This window comes from Heloderma suspectum, chromosome 15, assembly GCF_057233095.1.
Source record: "Heloderma suspectum isolate Gila_16-S chromosome 15, 16-S_ref, whole genome shotgun sequence".
NCBI lineage: Eukaryota > Metazoa > Chordata > Lepidosauria > Squamata > Helodermatidae > Heloderma > Heloderma suspectum.
Window position 1 is genome coordinate 14307726 of NC_139472.1, and position 25292 is coordinate 14333017.

Below are 25292 nucleotides of genomic sequence, written 5' to 3' on the forward strand. Positions count from 1 at the left end.
TAGAATTTTTAATATTAGAAAACCATTAACTCCTGATGTTATTTTCCGCCAGGAAGTGCACAAAAGAAAAAGAACAATACAGAAGGTGTTGACACACTCCTCCTTTGGTAACCAGGCTAGGGGGTTAGCTGTAAGGTTTTTTTTTCTTTCCAAATCATGCCCTTTTTAATGTGGAAGAAAGGATCTTGTGCAGATCCTAATGGAAGGTTAACAACGTTCGTTAAGCGTTGTGTAGGCAAGGAAAAAACAACACTTGGCTCTTATTATTCCCCAAAGAACAAAAATTTTTTTTTTTTAGAACAAATGCTAAAAATCAACAACCCTGTGCTCCTTTGCTGAGGGGCCAGTGGGACGGGGCGGGGGGGCGGAGAGAGACAGACAGATACCCACCTGATTATAAACAGAAATCTTGCTAGATTTCCAAAAGAAACTTGTCCCCAAAAAGACAGAACCTACCTGACTGAAATGCTTGACAAATTTGGCCTCTGTGATGTATGGAGAACCAAAAATGGAAATTCAAGAGATTATACTTCTATTCTCATAGATTTGACTCCTGTTCAAGAACTGATCATCTCCTTGTATCCAAACAAATTAGTCCTCAATTTCTAATGTAAATATTGGGCCCATGATTTCCTCTGATCATGCATATCAAAGAATGGCTTGGGCTATCAGAGAAGATCATGATAGAACATTCTCATGGAGACTGAATTCAAACCTATTGACACATGATACATTTATTGCCAAATTAAAGGCCACAATTAAACGTTTTTATGAAGCACAGATTCTAAAACAAGTGAAGCCCTGCTCTGGGACACATTAAAATGTCCTTTAAGAGGACTCTTTATACAAGGAGGGGCTATCTCTAAAAAACTTCAAGAAGAAGAAAGGGAATTGCTGTGAGAACAAATTGAAATTCTGGCATGTGAACATAAAAGAAGTGGAAACAAAGACACATTAAGGAAATTGACCAGAAAATCAGAAGTAGAAATTGACAAAATTAATTCAGCCATGGCATACACAGACAGTAGATTTTATGAATTTGGTAATAAATACGCCTATTAGCAAGACAACTTAAAATGTCTACCACCCCAGAAATAAGCAACGTATTTGGAGAATTTCATAAAACACTTTATCAAAAAAGAAGAGGATAATGATAATCTTTAAAACTTCATTGCCTCTTTAAAAGGATCAAAAATAAGTGAGGACCATAAAAAAGCACTAAATAGGGAAATAACAGAGGAAGAAGTCAATAATACAGTTAAAAAATATCAAAATTGGAAAATCCCCTGGCAATGATGGCTTTACTGCTCAATTATATAAAAAATGCACAGAAATCCCAACACGAAAACTAACCACACACACAAGCTTGGAAATATTGGATTAAAGTATTTATTCCTTAAAAAGGTAAAGGTGTCCCCAACCAGTCGTGTCCGACTCTAGGGTGCGGTGCTCATCCCCGTTTCTAAGCCGAAGAGCCAGCGCTGTCCGAAGATGCTTCTGTGGTCATGTGGCTGGCATGACTGAACACCGAGGTGCACGGAACGCTGTTACCTTTCCCGCTGAGGCGGTACCTATTTATCTACTTGCAATTTCTTGCTTTCGAACTGCTAGGTTGGCAGGAGCTGGGACTGAAGACGGGAGCTCACTCCGTCACGCAGCGCTCGGGTCTCGAACTGCTGACCTTCCAGTCTGCAGTTCAGCGTCTTAACCACTAAGCCAACGGGGTCCCTTTCCTTATCCATTATCAATTGGGCCAATCTTATATACCACCCCAAATTTTATTTTATGGAAAAAATAAAACAGTTTGAAGGTTGGGATAATAAGCAAATACGAAAAATAATGGACTTGTTTACAAAAGGAAAGCCTATTGATATAGTTTATTTAGGGCACAATCCTGTGGCTGCTAGACAGTGCTAGACAGCCATAGGATTGGTCCATTTCCAGGAACCAACCTCAGAGGCCACGCTCCAAGGTCGGTTCTTGGAGAACCGCCTCCCCTCCCCTGCCACCTTGTACGCGGTGTGGATCATCCGCAGGCTCCTTGCTCATAAGAACAGTGCAGAGCAGGGCAAAAGGGGGCGTTCTTGGGAGCAGGGAGGGGTGGGGAGTGCTGGTACAACGCTTCCAGCCTCCCTACCATGCGCTCTGACCTCCCGCAGCTAGATGGCCAAAATCGGCTGAAGCACGGAGGAGAGGATCCCCTCCGCACTCCTCTCACTCTGCATTGGATAGGTGGTGGCCTCTGAGTTCAGAGGCGGCCGCGTATCCTGATAGGATTGCTCCCTTAAGAGAAAAATGACAAGATCTTAAACATAATTGGTTCTATGAATTTCAAATCATTTCATTTGCTAACCTGATACTAAAAGAAGGAGGTCCTCTTAGAACATTAGCATTATTTGAAGGTTTATGCATAGCAAAGACAAATGAAACAAAAAAAAACGACAGCTATCCAAACTCTATAAATGGATTATAGAAGCACAATTTAATAAACCAATTAATATGGGAAGACAACCTAGATATTCTAATATCTGAAAATAATGGCAACAAGATATGGTCCTCTCCCCCATATAAAATTATCTCAGCACAAATAAAAGTATACTGAAAATGTTCCATTGGTGGCACTTGAATGGTGTTAGACTCAACAGAATCAATACAAAAATATCTCCGCTTTGCTGGAGAAAATGTGGAGAGAAAGGTATTCCACTTATGGCTAAATTGCCCCAAGGTAAATTCATTTTGGAGAGATGTCGTAGATTTGATAGGTGTAATAACTAATCAGATTACTCTATGTGGTGAGATTACTCTATTATTACATGTTTTTCAAAAGGTTAATGAATCCCTGCTGCATAAAGACTTAATTAGTATTTTACTTGTTGCTGCAAAGATGGAAATAGTTACAAAATGGAAATACTTGGAAAACCTAACAATAAATGGTTGGATCAACAGAATATGGAAGGTTGCACTAGCAGATAAGTTAACATGTAGATCTAGAGCAACAAGAGGAATAAATGAGACTGACACCTTTGAAACTATTTGGCAGAACTTTATTGCCTTTGCAAACAAAATAGACTCTCCATATGGACCCCTGGATCATCTAAAGAAGTTCTGGAGAAATCCCTTTTAATATATCAAAGACTGTCAGGGTGGAAACTGAGCCGATAGAACCCCAGAGCAGTTCTGATTCTGAGGAGGAACAGCAATCCGTGGGAGAGGAGCTCGCTCATCTCTCACAGGCACAGCAGCTGGCAGAGATTCCTCCTGCCGGCATTCCTGGGATAGATAGTGACCCTGGCAGTGAGAGAGTGCTGGAGGGGGGTTTGCTGGACACTTGATGCCGACGCAGGGAGCGACGAGCGATGGAGGGCACAGAAAGGAGGCGTAGCGCTTGTTTGGCGCGCAAGCAACGGTCACATCCCAAGGACCCAAGGGAAAGAGGGAGGAACTCTCCCTAGCCCATAAGTTCAGGGTCTGCAAGTGATTCTCCTTCAAACTGGGACCAACTGCCTACTCAGAGCATAGGCTACTCTGCTGTTCATTGCTTAGTCGCTGGTGATTAGCATCTGAAAGAGCCATTAAGTTGTAAAAGGATTAAAGCCTTGAAAAAAATCCTTTTGTCTGTGTCTTGAGTTGGCTATTGGAGTAGACTGAAAGAGGCTGCTAGGGCACTCCTGACAAAGACAATACTGAAATACCAAATATGGATGAATGAACTGTACTGTTCTTTTTGTGATGTTTTATTACTGTAACATGTTTACTGTAATAAAACGTCAAAAAGACCTTATCCTGGCAGAGCAGGATATGCAGAGAGAAGACCTGGACAATCCACCTAGTGGTCACAACATCAGTCTCTGGAAGTGACTGTCATCCTGAAATTCCCAGCTTGGGGAAAACCTGATTCTTCTTTTTCAGTACTGAAGGCTCCCACCGGATGGATGGAGAGGTCAAAGGCATTGGACTGAAAAGGACCTGAGATGAAAAGTATCTTCTGTACTTTTGTTTGTAAAGAAGTGTGAGTTTGCTGATTTTTTCCTTTGGACTCTGATAAATTCTGTGGGTTAGCAACACTGTTTTGTTGAACAGTTTCTGACGCACATGCCGGTCAACATTGCCCCTGGAGCCTGCGTTATGTCCTTGGCTGTCATTTGGCACCCTTCTTGGCTCTACAGCTTTGTTCGTTAGAGGACGCATGGGAAAGAAACCCAGCTGCATCTGTGGGTCCTTCCCTCTTTAAACAAAATGAAGAGGAAACCACCGCAACGAACAAACAAAACATACCATGAAGTTCAATGGTGTCATCGCTATACAACTCAGATTCAATTTGACTGTTTCTTCCCGACAAAGGGCCGATGTACTGGACTTCAAATGCATAGAAGCACATAGAAGCACATTTAGACCAGGAGACTATGTTCACCAGCCCAGGATCCCTGTCCTTAGCAGAGCCAGAATGTCCTGAACTGATGCTCAAAGGCAGAAGGCCAGGTTCCTACTATTTATACTAGGCCTGTCCAATCTTAATTGGCCTGCCTAAACGCTAGGGCTCGGGGAAATACACACAAATTTTTCATCCCATGCCCGTGCAGAAAATTTGGAGGGGGGCATTTCAATGAATGGGAGGGGGACTCCTCCTGCCCAAAGGGGTTATGCGCAGCAAGGCCTGGCATTATGGCAGTGATAAGGGTGGGCAAACATGCGATGTTCAAGCTTGTTGAGGCTCTCCGAATTCCTCCTTGAGGCTGGGTTCATCTTGTTCATGTCCCTGATTGTGAGCATCTTCTTTTTTCATGTGGGAAAAATGCACATTTTCAGTTGCGCAAAATGTGCATTTTTAAAAGCGCACATTTTCCCTGATTGAAAATGCGTATTTCCCACATAGGCTAAAATGTGAAAATGCAGATTTGGAGAGGAAATGCGCACGTGTGTTCTGGGGGGTGCGCCCTTGAACAATCTGAACACCAACACAAGTTCGGGAAATTGCAGAAATCCCCTGAGAACAGCGCGCCTGCTTGTGTTCACAGTTGGGGGTGCGAACGGGACATATCTTCTTGATTTGCAAACAGGAATGAAATGTTCATACATCCTTAGGCAGTGATCGGGGGGTGGGTGTATCTATTTTAAGTTGCTGTAGTTTTCCTGTCTTTGTTGAAGTGGTTCGCCGTTTGTACACTGGCCATCCTGTGGCAGCATCCAAGTAGACTTTCATACCCCCTTTTTGTGTGTTTGCGTATATTTTTGGTTTTAAAAACCTTGCAGGGCAAGGATTTTTTTTTTTTTTTTTTAAGAACACCACCCACTGGACTATAATATGGTTATTCTACCCCAAAATCAGGTGCAGAAACACAGCCTTACTACTTCGCATGACCCACGTTGGGCTGTCCCCAAAGGGTTATTCATACCACTGCTAACCTCAGGTGCAATCACAAGTGTGCAGTCACAAGTCTGCTCGCCTCGTCTCCAAAAGGACATCGTAGAGCTAAAAATGGAGTAGAAAAGCAGGCCTGGAGTTAACATGTAGCACCTTGAGCCCACCAGCAGGACCCACTACACAGACACCTCCCTGCCCTTACCCCACTCCCAGGAGGATAACGTTCCAATTCAGCTGCAGGCTGCCATTTTGTTTTTCCCACAATGATGGCTCAGGGAATTGTGCCCAGGGGAACAAAGGTCAGCTGCCAGTGGGGTCCGCCATGTTGTTCTTGTGGTGGCTGCCATTTTGGCTTTCGTATAATACCCTGGATGAGTGGAATGCCCAAAGCACTGTAGGAAAAAGAAAATGGTGGCTATAGGCACCAAAATGGTGCCACATTGACTTTGCTGCTCCTTATAGTTTAAAAGAAAACGGAAAAACCTTGTTCTGTGCTGCTCTACATATTAAGCCCCCTAACCCACAAACCTTACAGAGGCGTATCCACATAGGACAGGTCTACTGAAGGCACTTAGCTTTTCAAACCTGGCTGGCCATGCAGAAACAGGAAACCAAAATGATTAAGGGGTTGGTGGAGCGTCTTCTTTATAAGACAGGCATATGTATTTGGGGCAATTTAGAGTAGAAAGAAAGATTCCGGGATGGCCTGCATAACATGGAAGCTATTGCTTAGGCTGGCTGACAGCAGCTCTCCAGGTTTCCTGACTCTCCATGGCCTCCTCAGGCAGAGGTCTCTCTCATTACCAGCTGTATGGCATGCCAGGGGTTGAACCTGGGACCTTCTCCATGCAAAGCAAGTGTTCTCTATCCCTGGGCTCTGAGGATTCTCCCACATGGTCAGTGGGGAAGCAATGCAAGACGCAAGGAGCATTCGTACGATCCCTGTGAGAAAATTATCCTTAAGAAATGGCGCACAGCGAAGACGGCCATAGTCTGGTGCAGCCCCGGTGAGAGCTCTTCTGCCCCCTGAGGCGAGGGAGCAGACACACTGCTGCCACCTGGCACCCCTGCACCTCCTTCCCGTGTCACACCCCTGCCCCTTCCCATCATGGCATTGTGCCACCCACCCCTTCCCTTTCCCATTGCAGCATCACGCCTGTACAGGCACTCTCCGTGGAGACCTCTCCCACAATGCCTGGCTCTGAGGAAGGACCCCCTCAGAGCCTGGCTCGCTCCCTGAAGAGTTGCACCAGCTGCTTCCTCAGCCACCATGGCTCTCCAGTGAGCTCGCCCTCTCACTCATGCTGAGAGGATTCTCAGCTTGAGCCAGGGGGTAGGTTACTGAGAGCAGCTGCCTGTCCTCTGTTTTGCTCTGAGGGTTTCCTCAGAGCAAAACAGGGGGTGGGGGGCTGCTTTGGAGAGTCCCGCCGGTCGCTCTTTCATTATGGGGAATGCCATGGTGGGAGAGCGCCTGGCAGGGCTCTACAGACAACCAGCCAGAGAAGGACAGGGTGGCGAGCCCTCCTGGAGGGAGCAGAAGTGAATGGCACAATTCACCACACCTCCTGCTTCACCCCACCTCATAGCGGGACAGGTCTGGTCCAGTCCTCCGGGCTTGTTTAAATGCTTTCTCGTTAATGCAGCGACAACGGTATCGAGTCCTACTTGCCCTCACAACACCGTCTTGACCCACCCTTTGGCGTATGTAGAAAGTAGCACTTAAACTGGGCTATCCCAAATGTATCTGCACATGGCCGGTTTCTGCCCTGTCCCCTTTAATCACAAAGAGAGCATTGCAGCAACATGCTTTTACCTGACCTCTCGGTACAAAGTTTGCACAAAGTACTTGACGACACGAGTCATTTCAGTGCTTCCAAATAGCGCTTCAAATGTAAAGTTGCATTTATATTTAGAAGCCAAAACCTGCCATCTTTGACAGCTGGATGCCCTCAGAAGGCCTCAGCTCCCTCACTCATCACCAAGCCCAGTCAAAAACTCTACAGATTTCTAAAAAAAACCCTCTGCTCATTGATACGCTCGGGAACAACCAAATCTGCAGCTTGTGAAAAAGATCCCCTCTGCAAACTGCACGCTTGTGCCTGAATGTAGTGGCAGCAGGGAAGCTCGAATTGTGCTTGTGAAGTAATAGTGAGTTAAAGCACTTTACATTTTCACTTTTCAATCATTTCACGTCTTCAGCGGTAATGGAAATGCTTTCCCCCAGCAGTATTACTATATAATTACTATGTGTGTACTTAAGTTAACGGTTACTGGCAAATTTCAATGTTCTGGACATGTGGCGGTTTGAATGCAACCCAGAAGCTCTGTAGGCATCCCGGGAGAGGGTCCTCATCAGGGACGGGCTTTGTTGGGCACCTGCTGAGTCCCACACTCCTGTGGCAGGGGGCGCCATTGATTCCTGGAGCATTCTGGCCTTGATGCTGTCCCTCCTTCCTGTCACTGCCTGCCCCCTCTGAGCGTGCAAGCAGTGACAGGAGTGAGGACTTGGAAGCATCGTCCACTTGCTTGGTGCTCTCACTTTGAGTGGGTGTGTGGATTGGGCCCAGGGGGAGAGGGGAATAGATGGGGCAGTGCTGACCATGATGAGGAGGCAGTGCCACTCAAGGCATCTCTCCTGAGATTCCCTCCAAACCTGCGGCTGGCGATATGCATGGGAAAGAGCGGTGTTTCCAGATTGGCCTAAGGTGGGGAGTTCAAGTCACGACCAACGGGAGCCTGAAATCTGTGATGACGCTGTTTTCTCGTTTGCATTTTGCCTCCGTTTCCAGTCTCTTGTACATGAAACTTGGGCATACTGACATGCATCCGAGGTTCACGATTCACAGATGAAAAGTCTGTTATGTTTGTGGCCAAGCAGCAGAACAGATGCCACAGGTGGGTGTCTGTGGCATGCCTGGACAACAGCTGGAAGGCCTTGGCTGTGGCCCAGAACGAGGCTTGTGCATCTGCCTGATTCACAGCTCAGTCGGATAGATTCAAAACCACAAGGCAAAGATGGGGGTGGGGTGAGGCACTGCAGTGGAAGCGGGGGGGGGGGCACCTCTTTCTTTTTTTGGACTTGACTTTGTCCTGCTGTAACAACTGGTGTTGAATGTGAGTCCCTTCTGGAATAATTTAGGGCAAATTCAGATGCTTGCTGGTATGTTTCCCCCCCCGGCTCGTGAAAGCAAATAATCCTTGAGTGCCCACTTTGCCCCCCAAAAGTTTGGCTGGCCACCACTAATGTATGTCAATGAAGCATATGTTTCAGTCCCGAAGCATTAACATATTCAGGTACGCTCAGATAAACGTCTAGAAATGCCGACTTGGGTGCCACCACATTGTCTGGAACTGCATTATATTCTTGAAGAGGGCTACAAGTATTGGGGGGGGGGGGAGCCACCAGCCCTGACCTCACACAACGTCCCGCCCACTAACGTCCACATGTTGAACGCAGACATCAGAGCAGGGAAACCTCCACACACAGACTTCCAGGCAACTGGAACTCCAGTTCTACAAGGTTTATCCAGCTCCCATAGAAGCCTATGAGTGTAGAATGCTATACATGGAGGGGAGAGGGGTGTCACCATGTGACACTGGGGTCCCATTGCCCCTTCAGTTTGTGGAGCCCTATTCACATGCATAAATAGCGTTAAGGGGGTTGTCTGGAATTAATGCATTTCTGGGCTTGAAACAGGGCAAGGAACTATCTGCCTAATTGGTTTGTTCTAGAAATGGCCAGTCAACATCCTGGTGTCTAGCCCAACTGTTATGTCCCTCTTTGGGTTGGGTCATTCTCACGGTAGCCTGGACCTCCTCAGATGTGGCCAAACGTTTGGGACTGGCCGTTAACAGAGGCACACACACACAAATGGAGTTCAACTTTGTCATGAATTGTGAGATTTGTTTTGTTTTATTGTAATATCTTTGGGGAAAAATGTGTTATTTTTATAGCTTTTTTTAAAAACACAATAAACGTATTTCAAATGTTGTTTGCCTCAAAAGGGGGAACGAACCCCCCCCTCTCTCTCGCTCACACACACACACACACACACACTTCTATGCTCCCTCCGGACGTTTTGGACTGCAACTCCCATCAACTCAAGTCAGCATGACCCATTTTCAGAGATGGTGGGCACTGTAGTCAAAACCCTTTGGACGGACCCAGGTTGATGTAGGCATATGCTGTCTGGAAGATTTTTTTTTTACTTTAAAGCAGCTGTGAATGGGGTGGGTTTATTGTTCTGAATTTGACGGAAGGAGCAGTCCCAACAGATAGAAAAGTAGACATCTGGAAGAAGGGTTATAGCTAGCCTAGCCTTCTCCCTGACATGTTGATGTCCCTATGTGGAGGGATTGTTTTTATATGAAGCAGCATTCAGTGATGTCAGTACCTACCTGCTGTCTGAAGTGGTACAGCCCTGGCACAGGATTATCCCCTCGGTGAGAAATAGGCCATAGCTAAATGGGAAGAGCATTGGCCTTTCAAGATCCACATAGGAAAACATGTCACTCCAGTCTCAGAAGAGTCTTGGAAGTAGAATATTTCACTCACACACACACACCCAAAAGTAAAAAAAAACTAAGAGGAGCCAATTCACCCGAAATCAAGGAAACTTTGATCTAGTACAAATGCCAGTGAAACTTTAATCACCTTCATCACTGACCAATCTCTGCTGCCCTAGGCGGCAGCTGTTTGGGATCTGATCTAGAGATCCTTGCTATCATTAGATTTCCTGTCATTTGGCTGGGTTCCTCAAACACACACAGGTGCAGCCCTTTCTGCAAAGACCACATAACTTCTTAAAAAAAAAAAAATCACGCAGGCTCTTGTGCAATCTCTACAAAATCTATAAACTGACATTTTATAGATTTGACATGATATGTTGTAGGATGCCCAGTTCCAGAGAAAACACCCAATGGTCCAATTCCAGATGTTTCTCGGTGAAATTAATACAGTTAACAAGTTTTCTTCCAAAGATGTACTTTGTGCCTGGAGACTTCCACAAAGCCATCCACTGACTGTGGGTTTTTTTAATGGCTTCTGGGCACCTAAGAATCATTCAATCTATACTCAGTGGATGGCCCCGATTCTAGCTAGGCAGTGGGGGTCAGGTGCAGTTCTGTGTGTATGTGCAGCCGATTGCTTACATAAATTGCAGTTCGGGCCTCAAACCTAGAGAGACCAAGTTGGCTGGTTGCTGATATTCTTCTTGTTGCTCCATTGGGCAATGTTTGGTTACTCACGGAGTCAGTTTCCCTGGTATTATAGATTCCGAGGGCGTAGCCAGGTATTTGCAGAAAGCCTCCTGCATATAAAAATAAATAAAATAAAAATTAAGAGATGAGACAAGAGTGTGTTAATATCAAGATGGTCACCATATTGCAACATTCTAGAAGGAAAACCTTGCATGGGTCAAATTCTGTTAGGCTAGTTGCTGGTTCCGGAATGCTGAACCTCCTGTACATTGTTAAAAGGTTGCCATGTGCATGCTTTTCAGAACAGAAACTGCACATTAAAAATGACAGGGGGATGCTTTTAAAAAGTAGAACAGTATGGGCTGAACTACACGTTGCGTTAAATGCATATTCCCATTTGTGATTTTTTAAAATAGTGGGGGTAGGGGCAGGAATCCAGTTCAGGACCATGGTGTCAGTGGAGTGTGTGTGTGTGTGTGTGTGTGGGGGGGGGGTGTTAATTCTATTGGCACCAATGGCAGCTTCCCTCTCGGGACAAATAGCCATTTTGGAGGGGACAATTCATTGGGACCGCTCTACTTTTATCACAGTCCTAATCTAGACTGGGGGCTTCTGTATCTGTGATCTTTAAACAAAGACACACATGGGAATATGCATTTAGTGTAACACGTGGTTTGGTTCTATGTCATACTGGTGGCGTTGCGGTTTGTGACTCCCTCCATCTCATCTCCAGTTGGTCTTTAAGTCAAGGCTTTGCTGAAGAGTGTAGCATGTGGAACTCACTCCTTGCAAACGCCCAGCTCTGCCCCTCTCGTTTCAAAAAACATCTTCTCAAGGCCCTGCTCAACCCACTCCTCCTCATGAGTCACAGACCAATTGCTCATGGCATCCCGGCTTAAATTCTGGTTTGATACTACATCTAGATGCTTTGAAGAAGTTAGGGATGCTAATTACTGGAGGATTTAGTCCAGTTCACATTTTTAAGGAAACTGACTTAATTCAGATTTTCTGGGCCAATATGCAGATCACAAGGCAGTTATCCTTCAGATTGTGCACGTCCCTGAATTTTGTGTTGCAGTTCTTGGCTCAAAAATGCTACAAAAATGCATTTGTATTTTCAGCGGGGGGGGGATGCATATTTAAGGGGGACATGCATACAATTTCAATGTGAACTTTTGTGGGGTGAAAAGATTAGCAGAAAACAGGATGGAACGAACTTATGAACACTTGCAAAACTGACACGGACCGGAAATAGGATGATCCATCCATCTCTAGCAGGACCCTGAACAACCAAAACTCTATTTTGGTCATATCAGTGTGATTTATATTCCCTCAATTATATTAATAGCAATGATATGGAAAGGGCAGTTCTGCCATTTTGGAACTCCCCCTTGATCATGCAGAACATCCCTCCTTTGTTTACCACTCACAGCCACATCTGAGCGGGAGCTTCCTTTTTGAGTCTGCTTTCTGCTGAAACGTTCTTCTGTTCTATGGAGCTACCTTTAAAAAACTGGCTTGTCACATCAAGGCATTCATCCTCCCTCACCGGAAATCCACAGGAGCCTTCCTCGTATCCGTGGCCACTGCAGTTGTTTCCCCCATGCTTGGGGGCAGGGTTGTTGCACTGCCGAGATCGGCTCACGACTCCTAGTCCACAAGAAATGGGGCAGGGAGTCCAGGGCACCCAGGAAGACCACGATCCATCCACTGAGACAAAGACAAAGAAGAGGTCTAGCTTCATTTCGGGTGGGGAACCCGTGACTTTCCAGATGTTGTTGGCCTCCAACTCCCATTAGCCCCATCCAGCATGACCAATGGTCGTGGATGATGGGAGTCACAGTCAAACAACATCTGGAGGGGCACAGGTCCCCCCCACCATATAATTCTGATGAAAAACTGATGAGAATGTAGAGGGCAGTCCAAAGAAAATGGACTACCCAGGCAATTGGTCATAGAACCAAGACAAGGAAGTATTTCTTCATGCAACAGGTTGCTAACGGATGGAATTCACTGCCATAAGATGCAATGCAACTAGTCCGTGCTACCGGCCATAATATTTATTTAATATATTTGATATTTATTTACCATAGTTTATATCCCACCTTTACGGGAAACCCCAGAGGCCAACCTCATTATCCCTTGTGGAAAAAGACTCAAAACATCATTCCCCACTGGGAGAGATGCTCGACCGGTCCCTCCCATCTTCACTGGAGCACACTGCCAGCTGCAACCTCATCCCCTTTCACCAAAGTGAACTTCTTTTGTTCTCCTCGAGAAAGGAATATCAGCAGGGAGGACTGTGCCTCCAGGGTTTCTGAGCATTCAGCATTAATGCTCAAGGAGTGAATTCAAACAGAGGCAATGAAATCAAGGCCTACAACAACAAGAAGAGAAGAGCAGTAGTTGTGGGAGACTCCTGGCAGCGTGGAATAGGTGCTTGCCTATCCCTATGCAGAATAACCTCTCTACCTGGGCACTGGTTGTTGTCGCACATGGTGAGTTCATCCTTCTCCCCTTCACAAGGTAGACCCCCTCTGGAAGGGGCGGGGCTGTCACACATTCGGATCCTTTTCTTGACCCCGGAACATGTGTCTGAACATGCTGACCAGGGTGACCATTCTGACCAGTGGCCATTGGCTAAGGAGAGGAAGGAAAGAGAAATGGAGCATCTGCTAATTTGATTCTCTGCGGCAATTTGGGCTACTGGCTTTTCTATAGACAACACTGATGTAGGTTAGTAGCTAAGTGTGTGATCTGTAAGTAGGGATGAGAAGATGTCCCCAGTTATTTTCCTTTATTGCCCTTGTGATCTGCTCTACACTTAATTCTACTTCTGAATTCTGGTTTAACTGGGATAATTTTAATTAAAAAATATTTATAGATTGCCTTTAGGGCAAATGAATGAATGAATGCCTTTGCAAGGTGTGTTCCATGATTAAGATTAAAATACAAAATAACAGACATAAACACATTACAGAAATCATCATAGAACACTAGGATATACCAACCATAAAACTAACCCTAGCAGTAAAAATACCAGACTACCTTAATACCTTCTAAACCCAGCTAACCCTTTAAAACTACTGAAATACCAGTGAAAGCCAAGAGGACGACAGTATATTTTTAATAAAAAGCAATCGTCCTGAATTAAATACTCATCTGAAGGCCTAAAGGAAGGGGCCATACGCACCTCACCCAGGAGAGAATTCCACAGCTGTGGGGCCACTGCCAAAGAGGCTCTCTCTCAGTTTACTGTTCCTTTAATTCAGGTGCCCTCCAGATGTTCTGGGCTACAACTCCCAGAATCCCTGACCATTGGCCATACTGGCTGGGGCTTATGGGAGCTGCAGTCCAAATTATCTGCAGTTTGGTTCATCTGTCCTTTTCCACATGTGCACAGAGTGGAGGGAGCAATCTTGATGTGATCATATATATAACTGCATCAAGATTCCTTTGGTGCAGTGTTTTACTGATGCACAGTATTCTCACTGACACTGGTAAAACACCACACAAAAAGAATCTTGATAAGACTGTAAATGCAACCAAGTAAAGTTTGCGTTTCATGTACAGTTTTATCTATGTGCGAGAGAGAGAGAGAATCTTAAGAACATAAAAAGAGTCTTGCGGGATCAGAACAAGGGCCTATCTATCCAGCATCCTGTTTCACACAGCGAAAAAAGAGATGCCCATGCAAAGTCCACAGACAGGACATGAGCACAATAGCACCCTCCTTCTACTCAACTGGTATTCAGCACCTAGTATTCAGAGGTATGTGGAGGAAACATGTAGTTACCCTGGCGAGTAGCCATCTGCTCCTCCATGAATCTGTCTAACCCTTTTATGAAGCTGTCTAGGTTGGTGACCATCACCTAGAGATGTCGGAGAAATCTGCAATGTGTGGGTTGTTGTGGGTTAGTACGTTGTGTGAACAGCCCCAACACCTCTGAATATGTCTAGGTATATTGACACTACCATTTCCAGTATTTAAAGTGGTTTAACAGTCATACCCTGATTCCCTTTTCCCCCCTGGAAGTTGTCCCTGTTCCTGGGAATTCTAATGTGTGTGTGTGTGTGTGTGTGTGTGTGCGCGCGCACGCACGCGTGTAGAAATAAGATTCTCAACAAAGTATTTTCATCCCTTTACCAAACTACAGCTCTCAGGATTCTTTGAGAGAAGCTGTAACAGCTACATCCAAACTGCAGTCCCTAGCACACTTTGGGAGAAAACGTTAAAGTGTAAAACCAATATACTTCTGCAGCAGAGTGAGGCTCTTTGCCATAGAAGACAGTATGTTCCCAGCTTAAAAAGTGAGGACAGGCTTACCCGGGCAGGGCTGTAGATTGGGGCAAAGCTTCAGGTCTGCCGAAAGACCCATGCACCGCATGCCACTCTCTGGGTGAGTGCACCGGCGGATTCGCATCTGGTTCTGGAAGCCACAGGTGGCAGAACAGAGGGACCACGGAGACCACGGGGACCACGTGCTTTTTGCTGCAATGGGGGAGAAGGAGAAGCCGATGAAAAGACAGTCCTTTCCAATTCAGGGCGATCTCATCCCCAAAAGAATATTTTAAAGACAGGGAAGTGCAGTAAAGGACAGCTAACGGGATAAAGCGGGTGGAGCACGTCCCCGCAAGGGAAGTCTAGAGCATTTTAGTTCAGAAAAAAGGACAATTATGGGAGGCGGGGCATGAAGGGTTTATAACAGGGATTTGAACCTGCGGCCAGAGGGTTGCATGCAGCCAGAGGGTTGCATGCAGCCCTCAGCCTAGTTTCATGCAGCCCACAGAGATGGGGTGACGGAGGGAGAGAGGGAGGGACAGGGAGAGAGCTGTACAGTCCTGCCGTGTTGCAAACCCTGCACGCACAACTAGCTTTTGGCTCTGGGTCTACCCGGTGCTGGCATGTTGTCCCCAACAAGTTACTCCCAAGGTAGATGGCCCTCAAGAGAAAAAAAAAGGTTCCCTGACCTGTTGGAGGGAGTGACATTTTCCCTTCCTTTAATAAAACTTGGGAGCCACCCAACAAAATTGACCGGGGGTAGGTTCAAGACAGGCAAAAGTACGTCCTTCTCACAAAACACTTAATTAGATTACGGAACAGACTGCCCAAAGAAGAGATGATGGGCTGAGATGGCTTGGAAAGGGGGTTTGGAGGGATGTCAGCGGCTACTGGCCACATTAGCTCGGTAGAGTGTTAACGAGAGGCAATAGACCTGGGAAGAGGCACATTTGCTGGAGAGCAGCCCGTGGGAAGAGGGCTCTTGCATTCATGCTTTGCTTGAGGGTTCCCCAGGGGCAGGATGGTTCCCCAGGATGCGGAAGGAGATGGACTTTTCATAGAAAAAGACCCTGTGCCCTTACCTTCACAGTGGATGCCATCACCAATAAATCCATTTTGGCACACGCAGAAGTAAGAGCCCAGAGTGTTCAAGCATGTCGCCTCTCGGTCGCAGCCGTTTGTGCCCCTTGTGCATTCGTCTATGTCTAAAAACAAGAGGGGGGAGGGGAGAAGACACATGGATGCTTCACTTCCGCGGTAATAATTGTAATCACAGTGCTGTCCTTGCACAGAACTACAAACAGGGCATTGGGGGAGCAAGCTGGACAAATTGGTGTTCTGAGCCAGTTTGTTATGAACTTTGGCAATGTCGAAGATGATCCTGGGATCAGCCAGGATTCAAAGTGGAAGCATCCTGGCGTTTGCACTGGGCTCCCTGGTAGGGAAACCTCTCAAGGCTGCAGAACGGAGGAAGAAGAGGCAGTATTGTTGTCCCTGGCCCCAGAATAGCTCCACTCCCTCCCAGCCAGCGCATTTTTCCTGGCCTGATTATAAATACTTTCTGTTTGGCCCTTTGCCTAAGCAACGGCCTGGTTGGCAGTAACTCTCCAGTGCCTGTCCCAGCCCTGTTCCTGAGACCCTTTTTGCTGGAAACGACAGAGGTTGAACCTGGGCCCCTCAGTGTGCAAAGCAGGAGCTCTCACTCTGAGCTATGGCCTGCCCCATATGGCAAATGAACGCCCCTGTCACGGTGGATGATGGGAGCTTTCCTCTACCTATGCAGCTGAGCAGGCCATCTCCTTCTAAACCCTTTGGACAGCGACAAAAATACGATCCGTCGGTGTTGACGCACTCCGCCTCGGGCAGACAGTTCATGGGCATCCCTCTCTCGCACTCATTTATGTCTTTACAGAAAACAGGAAAAATAAAAATGGGGTTACATGCCTTCTATCTGGGTCTGACCATTTCTCCATCTAGCTCAGCATTGTCTCCCCTCCATGGGAGCAGCTCTTTGGAGATTCAGGCAGGTTTTCCAGCCCTACCTTGGAGATACCTGGGATTGAACCTGGGACCTTCTGCGTGCAAAGCGAGCCTTTGCCACTGAGCCATGGCCCTCCCCTTAGCGACTGGGCATAAAAAGCTGCCTTCCACCAGGTCAGATTATTTGTTCAGTAGTGCCTACTCCAACAGGCAACATCCTTCCAGGTCTCAGGCAAAGAAAAGTCTTTCCCATCACTTGCTGCTTGATCCTTCCAGCTGGAGTCACCAGGGATAGAACCCATGACCTTCTGCATGCAAAGTGGGTGCTCTGCCACTCAGCTATGTTTCTCCCCCCAACCATCCACCCACAAGGTTGTTGGCCTGTGCAGGGGAATTGCTGGTCTGTGCCCCACTAGCCACATTCGTCAGGTTTCTTTTTGAACCCCACACTCCATCTTCATCCACTTATTTATTTTATTGTATTTATTTAAACTATTTCTTGGCCGCCTTTCAGGGCAGAGGCCCTCCCAAGGTGGTTTACAGCAATAAAATACGCAAAAACAGTTAAAATATTAAAAACAATAAAAACATAAAGACAGTAAAATAGCAATAAAAGCCAACAATAAAACCAGCAGCAGCAACAACGGCAGTAACAGCAACAACAACCATTCTATCAAGAGATGTAATATGTTTCCAAGGCCTTCTTAAAAGCCTGCAGTGACGGAGCAGGGCGGACCTCTGACGACAACTTGTTCCAGAGGTGTGGGGCCGCTGCAGAGAATATCAGTTGTATTTTATAGTTTTTAAGAATTGGGCTGTTGGGGGGGGGGGGTCAGCAGCAATGTGGAAACGAGCAGACAAGCCATTCAAGGGCGGCTCAGAGCAGCTACGTTCTGCTGCCACAAGTCCCAGGTTCGAGACCCTTGACATCTTACAGAGCAATGCAGGTCTCCTCATTAATCACAAGTTCACAGATCAAAACGGTTGGCACAGAAGCCCACGGACAGGGTGTAGGGCAGCATTATGAGCATTGTCACCAAGTAAAAGCTGCAAGAAGTAAAGCTCACAATGATTTACCAACACAGTGAACACCATTTCCCTCAAATCCTGGGTTGCAATGGCAATTCTTTTCATCGCGACTTCCGTTGCAGATTTTGCTGATATCTGATGGGAAAGTAATGCAAACATGTAAAACTGAACAAACCCGAACACAGCCACGGTGAAAACATCCATTCACATCTTTATTCAAATCGGAAGCATTTAATTGGGCTCCTTTTGTTGACTTTGGAAGTGGGGAATCCAAGTTCAAATCCCTGCTCAGCTAATTATTTATGTGCTAGCTTTAGATCACGTTCTTCTTCTTCTAAGGAGCTCATGGGGGTGGTACATAATTCACCCACATGCACGTACGCCCCGTTTTATTCTCACAACAAACCCATGAGGTAGGTTAGGTTGGGAGAGAGTGACAAGCCCAGCATCGCTCAGCAAGCTTTGTGGCACCTTAAGAGACTAACAAATGTATTCTGGCTTAAGCTTTCATGGACTGGAGTCCACTAAATTTGGTAGCCTTTAAGGTGCAACAAGACTCATTGTTGTTTTTGTTGCAACAGAGTAACTTGACTTTGAGGTCAAATCAGTCCATCCTAAAGGAAATCAACCCTGACTGCTCATTGGAAGGACAGATACTGAAGCTGAAGCTCAAATATTTTGGCCACCTAATGTGAAGAGAAAACTCCCAGGAAAAGACCCTGATGCTGGGAAAGACTGAAGGCAAAAGGAGAAAGGGACGGCAGAGGATGAGATGGCTAGACAGCATCACCGATGCAATGAATATGAACTTGAGCACACTCTGGGAGAGAGCAGAGGACAGGAAGGCCTGGCGTGCTATGGTCCGTGGGGTCATGAAGAGTCGGACATGACTTAACGACTGAACAACAATAGCCTCTTCTACATCCTGCGACTTAACAGTGTGTCCCTCCACATCTTCCACATCCTTTGTACACAGAACTTGACAAGGCTGTTGCTATGTGATATTTGATATCAAAGCCAGGGCCTTTTTGGTAGTGCCCCAGAAATTCTGGAATGCATCTCCCCCCACGCCCCGGGAGATCTGTTGGGCTCTCTTTTTCCCCACATTTACAGCATGATCCTGGTGCATGTCTACTCAGAAGTAAGCCCCACTGAGTTCAAGGGGACTTACTCCCAGGGAAGTGTATACAGGAAGCCTTAGAATCATAGAATCATAGGGTTGGAAGGAGCCTACAAGGCCATCGAGTCCAACCCCCTGCTCAGTACAGGAAGCCTGATTCCCAGGCGGTCTGCCATCCAAGTACTAACCAGGGATGACCCTGCTTAGCTTCAGAGATCAGGCACATCCCCTATTCTGGCCTTAGGCACATGCTGGAAGGTTCAACTATTCAGACAGGCTTTTCGTGACTACAGATCTGCTGTTCTATGTTGGGGGTTTTAAAATGTATTTATTTTATAGAAACACACAAACAGGAAAAATCCCCCCTAAATATATCAAACAATAAAGAAATGATTGTACCTTTAAAAGGGAATCAATCAATCAATTCCAATCTATTACAAAAGAAAGAGGGGGAAACCTCATCTGATAAAATCACAAGTCACCCAGAAGATATTGCAGGAGATCTTCAAATTAAAGAGAATAGTCTTATATTATCTGTATATTTATCATTCCAAAACATTTCCATTAGCATCACCTTTCCACTGTTTTACTGTTTAGCCATTGTTTTTGATGCTGTATTATATTTTAAGGGAGGGGTGGGCAGAAGTTAAATCTGAATCTACTCTTAGATCTCTTGGTAATTTGCAATAGTATTGGCAATGATTTCTGACTTCTAATTGTCTAACAATAGCACCAACAAAATTACTCTCCGCCCACTCTAAATTATACTGCAGAATTAACAGAGCTTGGGGTAACCAGGAGTGGATTATGAAGTGTGTTTAGTTCTGGTACTCAAAACCAATTTCTGGACTAATAATTCATTTGCACCAGTTTCCACTTTGTGGATCTTGGAGTTCTATTTAAAAAAGGTAGGTTCTGCAAGCCTGAAGTCTGCCCACTCCTGTTTAAGTGAATGGATAAATAATGTGCATTGTGCTGTGTTTTAAATTGTTTTAAATAATTATTGTGGTGTTGCTCAGTTGCATTGCCATATGCCACTATAAATTTATTTATTTACTATTCAGTGAGGAACAGCTACAGGCTTTCTTAGCTGCCTTCACCACTGCAAAGTAGAGGATTCTCTACACGAAGCTTTTATCATGGGCTCATGATCAGTCACTCACAGAAGTTTGAGGGTCCTTTACACAAAGCCATTGACCTCCAGGGTCTCTCTCGTCATTTGTGACCAATAGTGTGGCTTTTCCCTTAATGGGGAAAATGTGGTATTAAATCTGGGACGTGTGCTATTGCTGCATGTAAAGTGTGCAATTACGCTATACCACAGTGCCATCTAGTGGCCATTTAATGAAACATATAGAACTTGCAGGTAAAGGAAATCCTTGGAAAAAAAGCAAGGGGAAGGATGTGTAAATAAGCCAATTTTGATCCTGCAAAGAATCCAGAAGCAGAAGCCCCCGTAGAGCTGCGGGATAAAAACATGGTGTAGAGAAGCTCCAGGTCTCCAGTTGGATTCTAGTCTGCATTCAATCAGATTCATCTCAAGTTTTCCTCCGGTGGTGCTCTAGCCTTCATCCTTCCTGCTTCATTGCCCTTAGGCTCTCTGCCAAACTAGACCTGGATCTACCATGCGTGTGTGTGTGGGTGGGTACGTGTGCCCGGGTGTCAACCACCCAGACCATTTCCATATCCCACAGATCAGCCAAGGCTTTGACAGTATTGCCAACAGACAAGGCAGGAAACTCCCAAACACATTTAGGGAACCATTCAGATCCATCAGGAGCCTGGGGTAGACCATTTTAACTGGTCCACTGCCCATGCGGACTTGGGTATAGAAAAGCTGGGGTATAAACTGAAGAAATAAGAATTGAGAGTAATAATAATGATCATGAACTACAAAGGGATTAGAAAGAGAATCAGTACCCTTCTTTATTAAGAACAGCCTCTGAGCAACCAACACTCGTCCGGGAACATCAGGGCTAAAATTGTACACAAGCGCTCGGATATAGCCAAAATCAGTCTTTCTAAGAAACGAGAAGGGAAGAAAAGGGCAAGAAATGCCCCAGACAATTTTGAAACATGGAGAGCAGAAATAAAAAAAAATGAGCTGTTCTTACAAATACCCAACCTCATGGCTTACAGGGAATAAGACCCGGATTAGACAATACATTTGCCACATCTATCTTAGGCTTGTCTTCATTTTAGAAATAGCAGGTCTGGCAGGAAGGGAGACACAGGACCAGGGGGGTTGATCCTTCCCCCACCCAGTGCTGGCTGCCAGTCCAAGGTAGCTGTAGGCTAGAAATACTCAAGGATCTTGCTCAGTCCCACATTTTTAAGCAAGCTGGCTTGATTGGCGCTTCCCAGACTAATATGCGGATCAGAAAGCAATTATCCGTTGGAGTTCACATTTCTCCAAATTTTGCAATACAGAAAATGTACCAAAAAGCATATAAAATATGTGGTTTAGGATAAAATGTGTACAAAGATGCATATTGGGTGGCGGGGGCGGGGGAGAGGATATGTTCTAGAATACTATATTAATATGAATGAAAGTGAATTTTTTGTGCCGTTTGTTTTTTTTAAATCACAGATTGAGGCAGAAATGGGATAGAACAAACTCATGCCAAACTGGCACAGACCAGAAACAGACCATCTGTCCAACCCTACTGTAGGCAAAGCACCTTCTGGAGGGCACCCTTCCCCATTGGTAGACCTTGGTGGGCAGCTGTGCTTCAAGCAGCACTGAGTTTCTGGGTTTAGCCACCATTTTAAGTTCCCATGATGCCTGCAATGCATCTCACTAGACAGGCCCCTGCCTGGAAAAGTGCCTGCCTGCTGCCTTTGGAAATGATAGCTCCCCCCCCGCCGCCCCCGCCCAGTTTGCGCTACTTGTTTCTGGCCCTTCCAAACTTCATGTGATGATTTTGGAACTTAACTGTCCGTCTGTCTTGGACTATGTTACCTGGCTCTGGTCCCCACTCAGCATAGAATCATAGAATTGTAGACTAGTAGGGCAGGAAAGGGGCCTCTAAGACCATCGAGTCCAACCCTCTGCTCAATGCAAGAATCCAAGTCAGAGCATCCCTGACAGGTGGCTGTCCAGCCTCATCTTGAAGGCATCCAGTGTGGGAGAGCCCACCACCTCCTTAGGGAATTGGTCCCATTGTCGCATTGCTCTAACAGTCAGGAAGTTTGTCCTGTTGTTCAGCCGGAATCTGGCTTCCTGTCACTTGAGCCCATGATTCCCTGTCCTGCGCTCCGGGATGATCGAGAAGAGATCGTGGGCTTCCTCTCCGTGACATATATATATATATGTCCATATCTATCAGTTTGTGCGCTAGTGCTGAGACAAACATCGCACCCTTTCAGCTTGAAATGGTGAAGGGGAAGGCACCCCAAATTGGAGGAGGATTTTCAGGGACCAAGTTTTCAGGGAAGGGGGTGTTCCCCACTTGGCAGCGGCTCCTGGTTTTTAAAAAAATAAGTCTGTTTTGTACAGCTTCTTTTCCCCCTTCCCACTGTTGCTGCAGGTAGCAGCAACGGAGCATGGCAGACATCGCTTTATATCCACGCCCTCCTTGCAAATGCCCTGGAACAAAGCCACATTATGATATAGTGTTACTCTGAGGAGCATTCTAGGTAGAGGGGAGACAACTGGTGGCTTCCAGTGGCAAAGAAGTTTTTAAAAACCATTATTATTATTATCATCATCATCATCATCATCATCATCATCATTTCTCTACTGCCCTGTAGCCAAAGCTCTCTGGGCAGTTTAAAAAGGATGGTTCCTTGACGTTGAGGGGGAGCTGCCACCAAACACTAAGCATCGTCATCCCAATATTTTTCAGGAATTCCTCCCTGAAAACAGTCACACAAATCCCCCCCGCCACCAACATTTCTACCTGCAAATAGGAAGTGAATTTCAGGAAAGGGGCTGTTTCACATCAGGCCTAGTTTACACACACACTGAGTTGAATGGCTTTCCCCAATCTGTTGTCCCCCAGAGGTGTTGGACTGCAACTCCCATCATCCCCAGCCAGCATGACCAACTGTAGTCCAACACGTCTGGAGGGCAACAAGTTGGGGAAGGCTAGAGAAGAAAGCTGGTTATCTTGTTGGACTGGATCAAGAGCTGCTCTATCCTTTTCCTTTTCGGCTTAAAAAAATGGCATTTGCTCACTCCTTTCTACAAGCGTGATTAAGGCAGTGGGAAGTTAGTGAACACCTTTCTGTTTATAGGCAAGCGTACATTAATCCTCTGATCTCAATCTCTTCTACACCATTGGCAAGTACCACTGCCTGACTGTCCAGCAGCGTCATTGGCCGGGGCTCCTTGGTCCACCGGACAAAGCTGGAAGGAGAAAGATGTAGGTACTGGGGCAACTGGATAGCCATGGTGTCTCCTTCTAAAAACGCTCCAACCTCTAAAGGAAAGGAAAACAAAAGAAAAAGGCAATGAAGAAATCTCTTTCTGCCTGTACCAATTCCACCGTATTCAGAGCAGCTTACAAGTATCATTTAAAAAATAATAAAATCCAACAAAAATGGCTTTAAAATAGCTAAAATGCTTATTTCATTTTCAAAATTTTACAGCTTGCAGAATTTGGGTTACATAGATTTTTGCATTGTTCTTTCTCTTTATGCGTATAACTGTCCCACACTTTTGTAATTAATTGGTTTTAGGATATTATGAGGTTAAATCGTGTGTGTGTGTGTGTGTGTGTGTGTGTGTTTCAGCCAAAAGGTTATATGTTTAGAAATCAAAAGTTAGAATGTAGGTTCCGGAAATTTTGCTCCTGAGGCCAGGAGAAGATAAAGTTCAATAAAAGGTCAGAGGAACAAAAAAAAAGTTTTAAATTCAGGAAATAGAAACTTAGTTTGCAGAAATGAACAAGAAATGACACTCCTGACTGCTTGGAGTTGGGGAGGATAATTTTTTTTTTTTTTAAAGGATAAAAGCCTAGAAAGGAGAAGCAGTATCTGTGCCTGGCCCAAATGATTATCGTGCCTTTGGGAAGACTCTTCTCTGACTCTTGGAGTCTCTTGGGGAATTTTCTGACCCAGCTCCTCTCCTTTTGACTCCACCCCTGATTCTGATTCAGATTCTTCAGTCTCCGCAGGGAGCCTGGGCCCAATCCAGACAGAATGAGGGTCAGGGGAGACTGGCTTGCTTTGGCCCCTAACAACTTAGAGCAGGGGTAGACAACCAGATATTGTCAGACTATAACTCTCATCATCCCTGGCAATGCAAGCTGGAGTGGATGGGAGTTGTAGTCCAAAGCATCTGGAAGGCACAAGGTTGCCTATCCGACTTACAGTACCCTCGAGGTGAGCGTTAGGATCATGGAAAGATGGGAACGCTCTTGCAAGCACCAGTTGAGTGTGTTAAGTAAGAATCCCCTGGTTACCTCTGAACATAGATCAGACATAGCAAAGGGATTCCTCTTCCTGCCTCCTCCCCAAACCCCAGGCCTGGGGGCAGGGCTTGGGTAGGGGAGTGGGTAGAACGTGCAGAGGGAGCCAAGCCTCTGTAGGACTGGATGGGGAATGTCTGCAGGCCAGATGAGGTCCGTGGGCCAGAGGTTCTCCATCTCTGCTATATAGGCTAGCCATGGGCACACTTAGTTTCCATGAGCATGTCTAGCTATTGGCATGTAGTCACAATAAATAAATAGGCTAGTGAATCAAAGGTTGCCTTACCAATAGGCATACTATCCAGCACAAAGAAGTATCTCAGGTTGGAAGGATTTAATATCTGAAAGCCTGTCAGATCATAGGCCTCAACTGTGGCTGTTTTGGTGGGCGGTGCATGCAGTTTTACTTCCGCCCAGAAAAGGTTTGGGTAAAAATCATCCTCCTTAATTGAAAGCAGCGTCAGTGCATGGCTGTGATTGGCTACAACCATCCTCAGGGACATGTTCTCCACAGGTGCAAGTCTTCTTCTGTAGCTGCAAAGAAACCATCTAGTGACAAGCGATGGCAGCAATTGATGGTGCACATATAAGATTTATTGATGATCTTATTTCACCCATTCCATCAATCCCATCTTTCTTCAAACGAGCTCGGGGGTGGGTAGATGTTTGGCTTGCGAGGTCTACTTTATTTTTTGGTTTTTTACTAGAACCCTGGGGTCTACCAACCCGAACCAGGTGCAAAATAGTAGCTCGGGTGTGTGGTTGTATGCTAAGAATTGAGGAACAGGGTGCCTCTGAGTGGTGGCAGGAGGCCCTCTTGCAGGTTGTGTGTGTGTGTGTGTGTGTGTGTGTGTGTGTGTAATCTGCTGTCCCTCCTGATCTGCCACCTGAGGGAGGGGACTCAAC

At 45.8% G+C, this 25292-nt stretch overlaps 1 protein-coding gene across 1 annotated transcript in view; it reads right to left on the reverse strand.

Annotated features, from left to right (window-relative positions):
• Window positions 1-1074: 1074 nt before the first annotated feature.
• LOC146335370 (uncharacterized) overlaps window positions 1075-25292 on the reverse strand; it is a 37933-nt gene continuing 13715 nt past the window's right edge. The window contains exons 4-13 of the mRNA XM_084821934.1: window positions 24673-24920; window positions 23222-23396; window positions 20893-20993; window positions 17901-17987; window positions 16619-16747; window positions 15926-16048; window positions 14889-15053; window positions 13034-13201; window positions 12111-12271; window positions 1075-10671 (exon numbers count right to left, since the gene is read on the reverse strand). Of these exons, the coding sequence (XP_084678060.1) occupies window positions 10606-10671; window positions 12111-12271; window positions 13034-13201; window positions 14889-15053; window positions 15926-16048; window positions 16619-16747; window positions 17901-17987; window positions 20893-20993; window positions 23222-23396; window positions 24673-24920 (1423 nt within the window). The 3' untranslated portion in view covers window positions 1075-10605. The remainder of the gene's footprint in view (window positions 10672-12110; window positions 12272-13033; window positions 13202-14888; window positions 15054-15925; window positions 16049-16618; window positions 16748-17900; window positions 17988-20892; window positions 20994-23221; window positions 23397-24672; window positions 24921-25292) is intronic.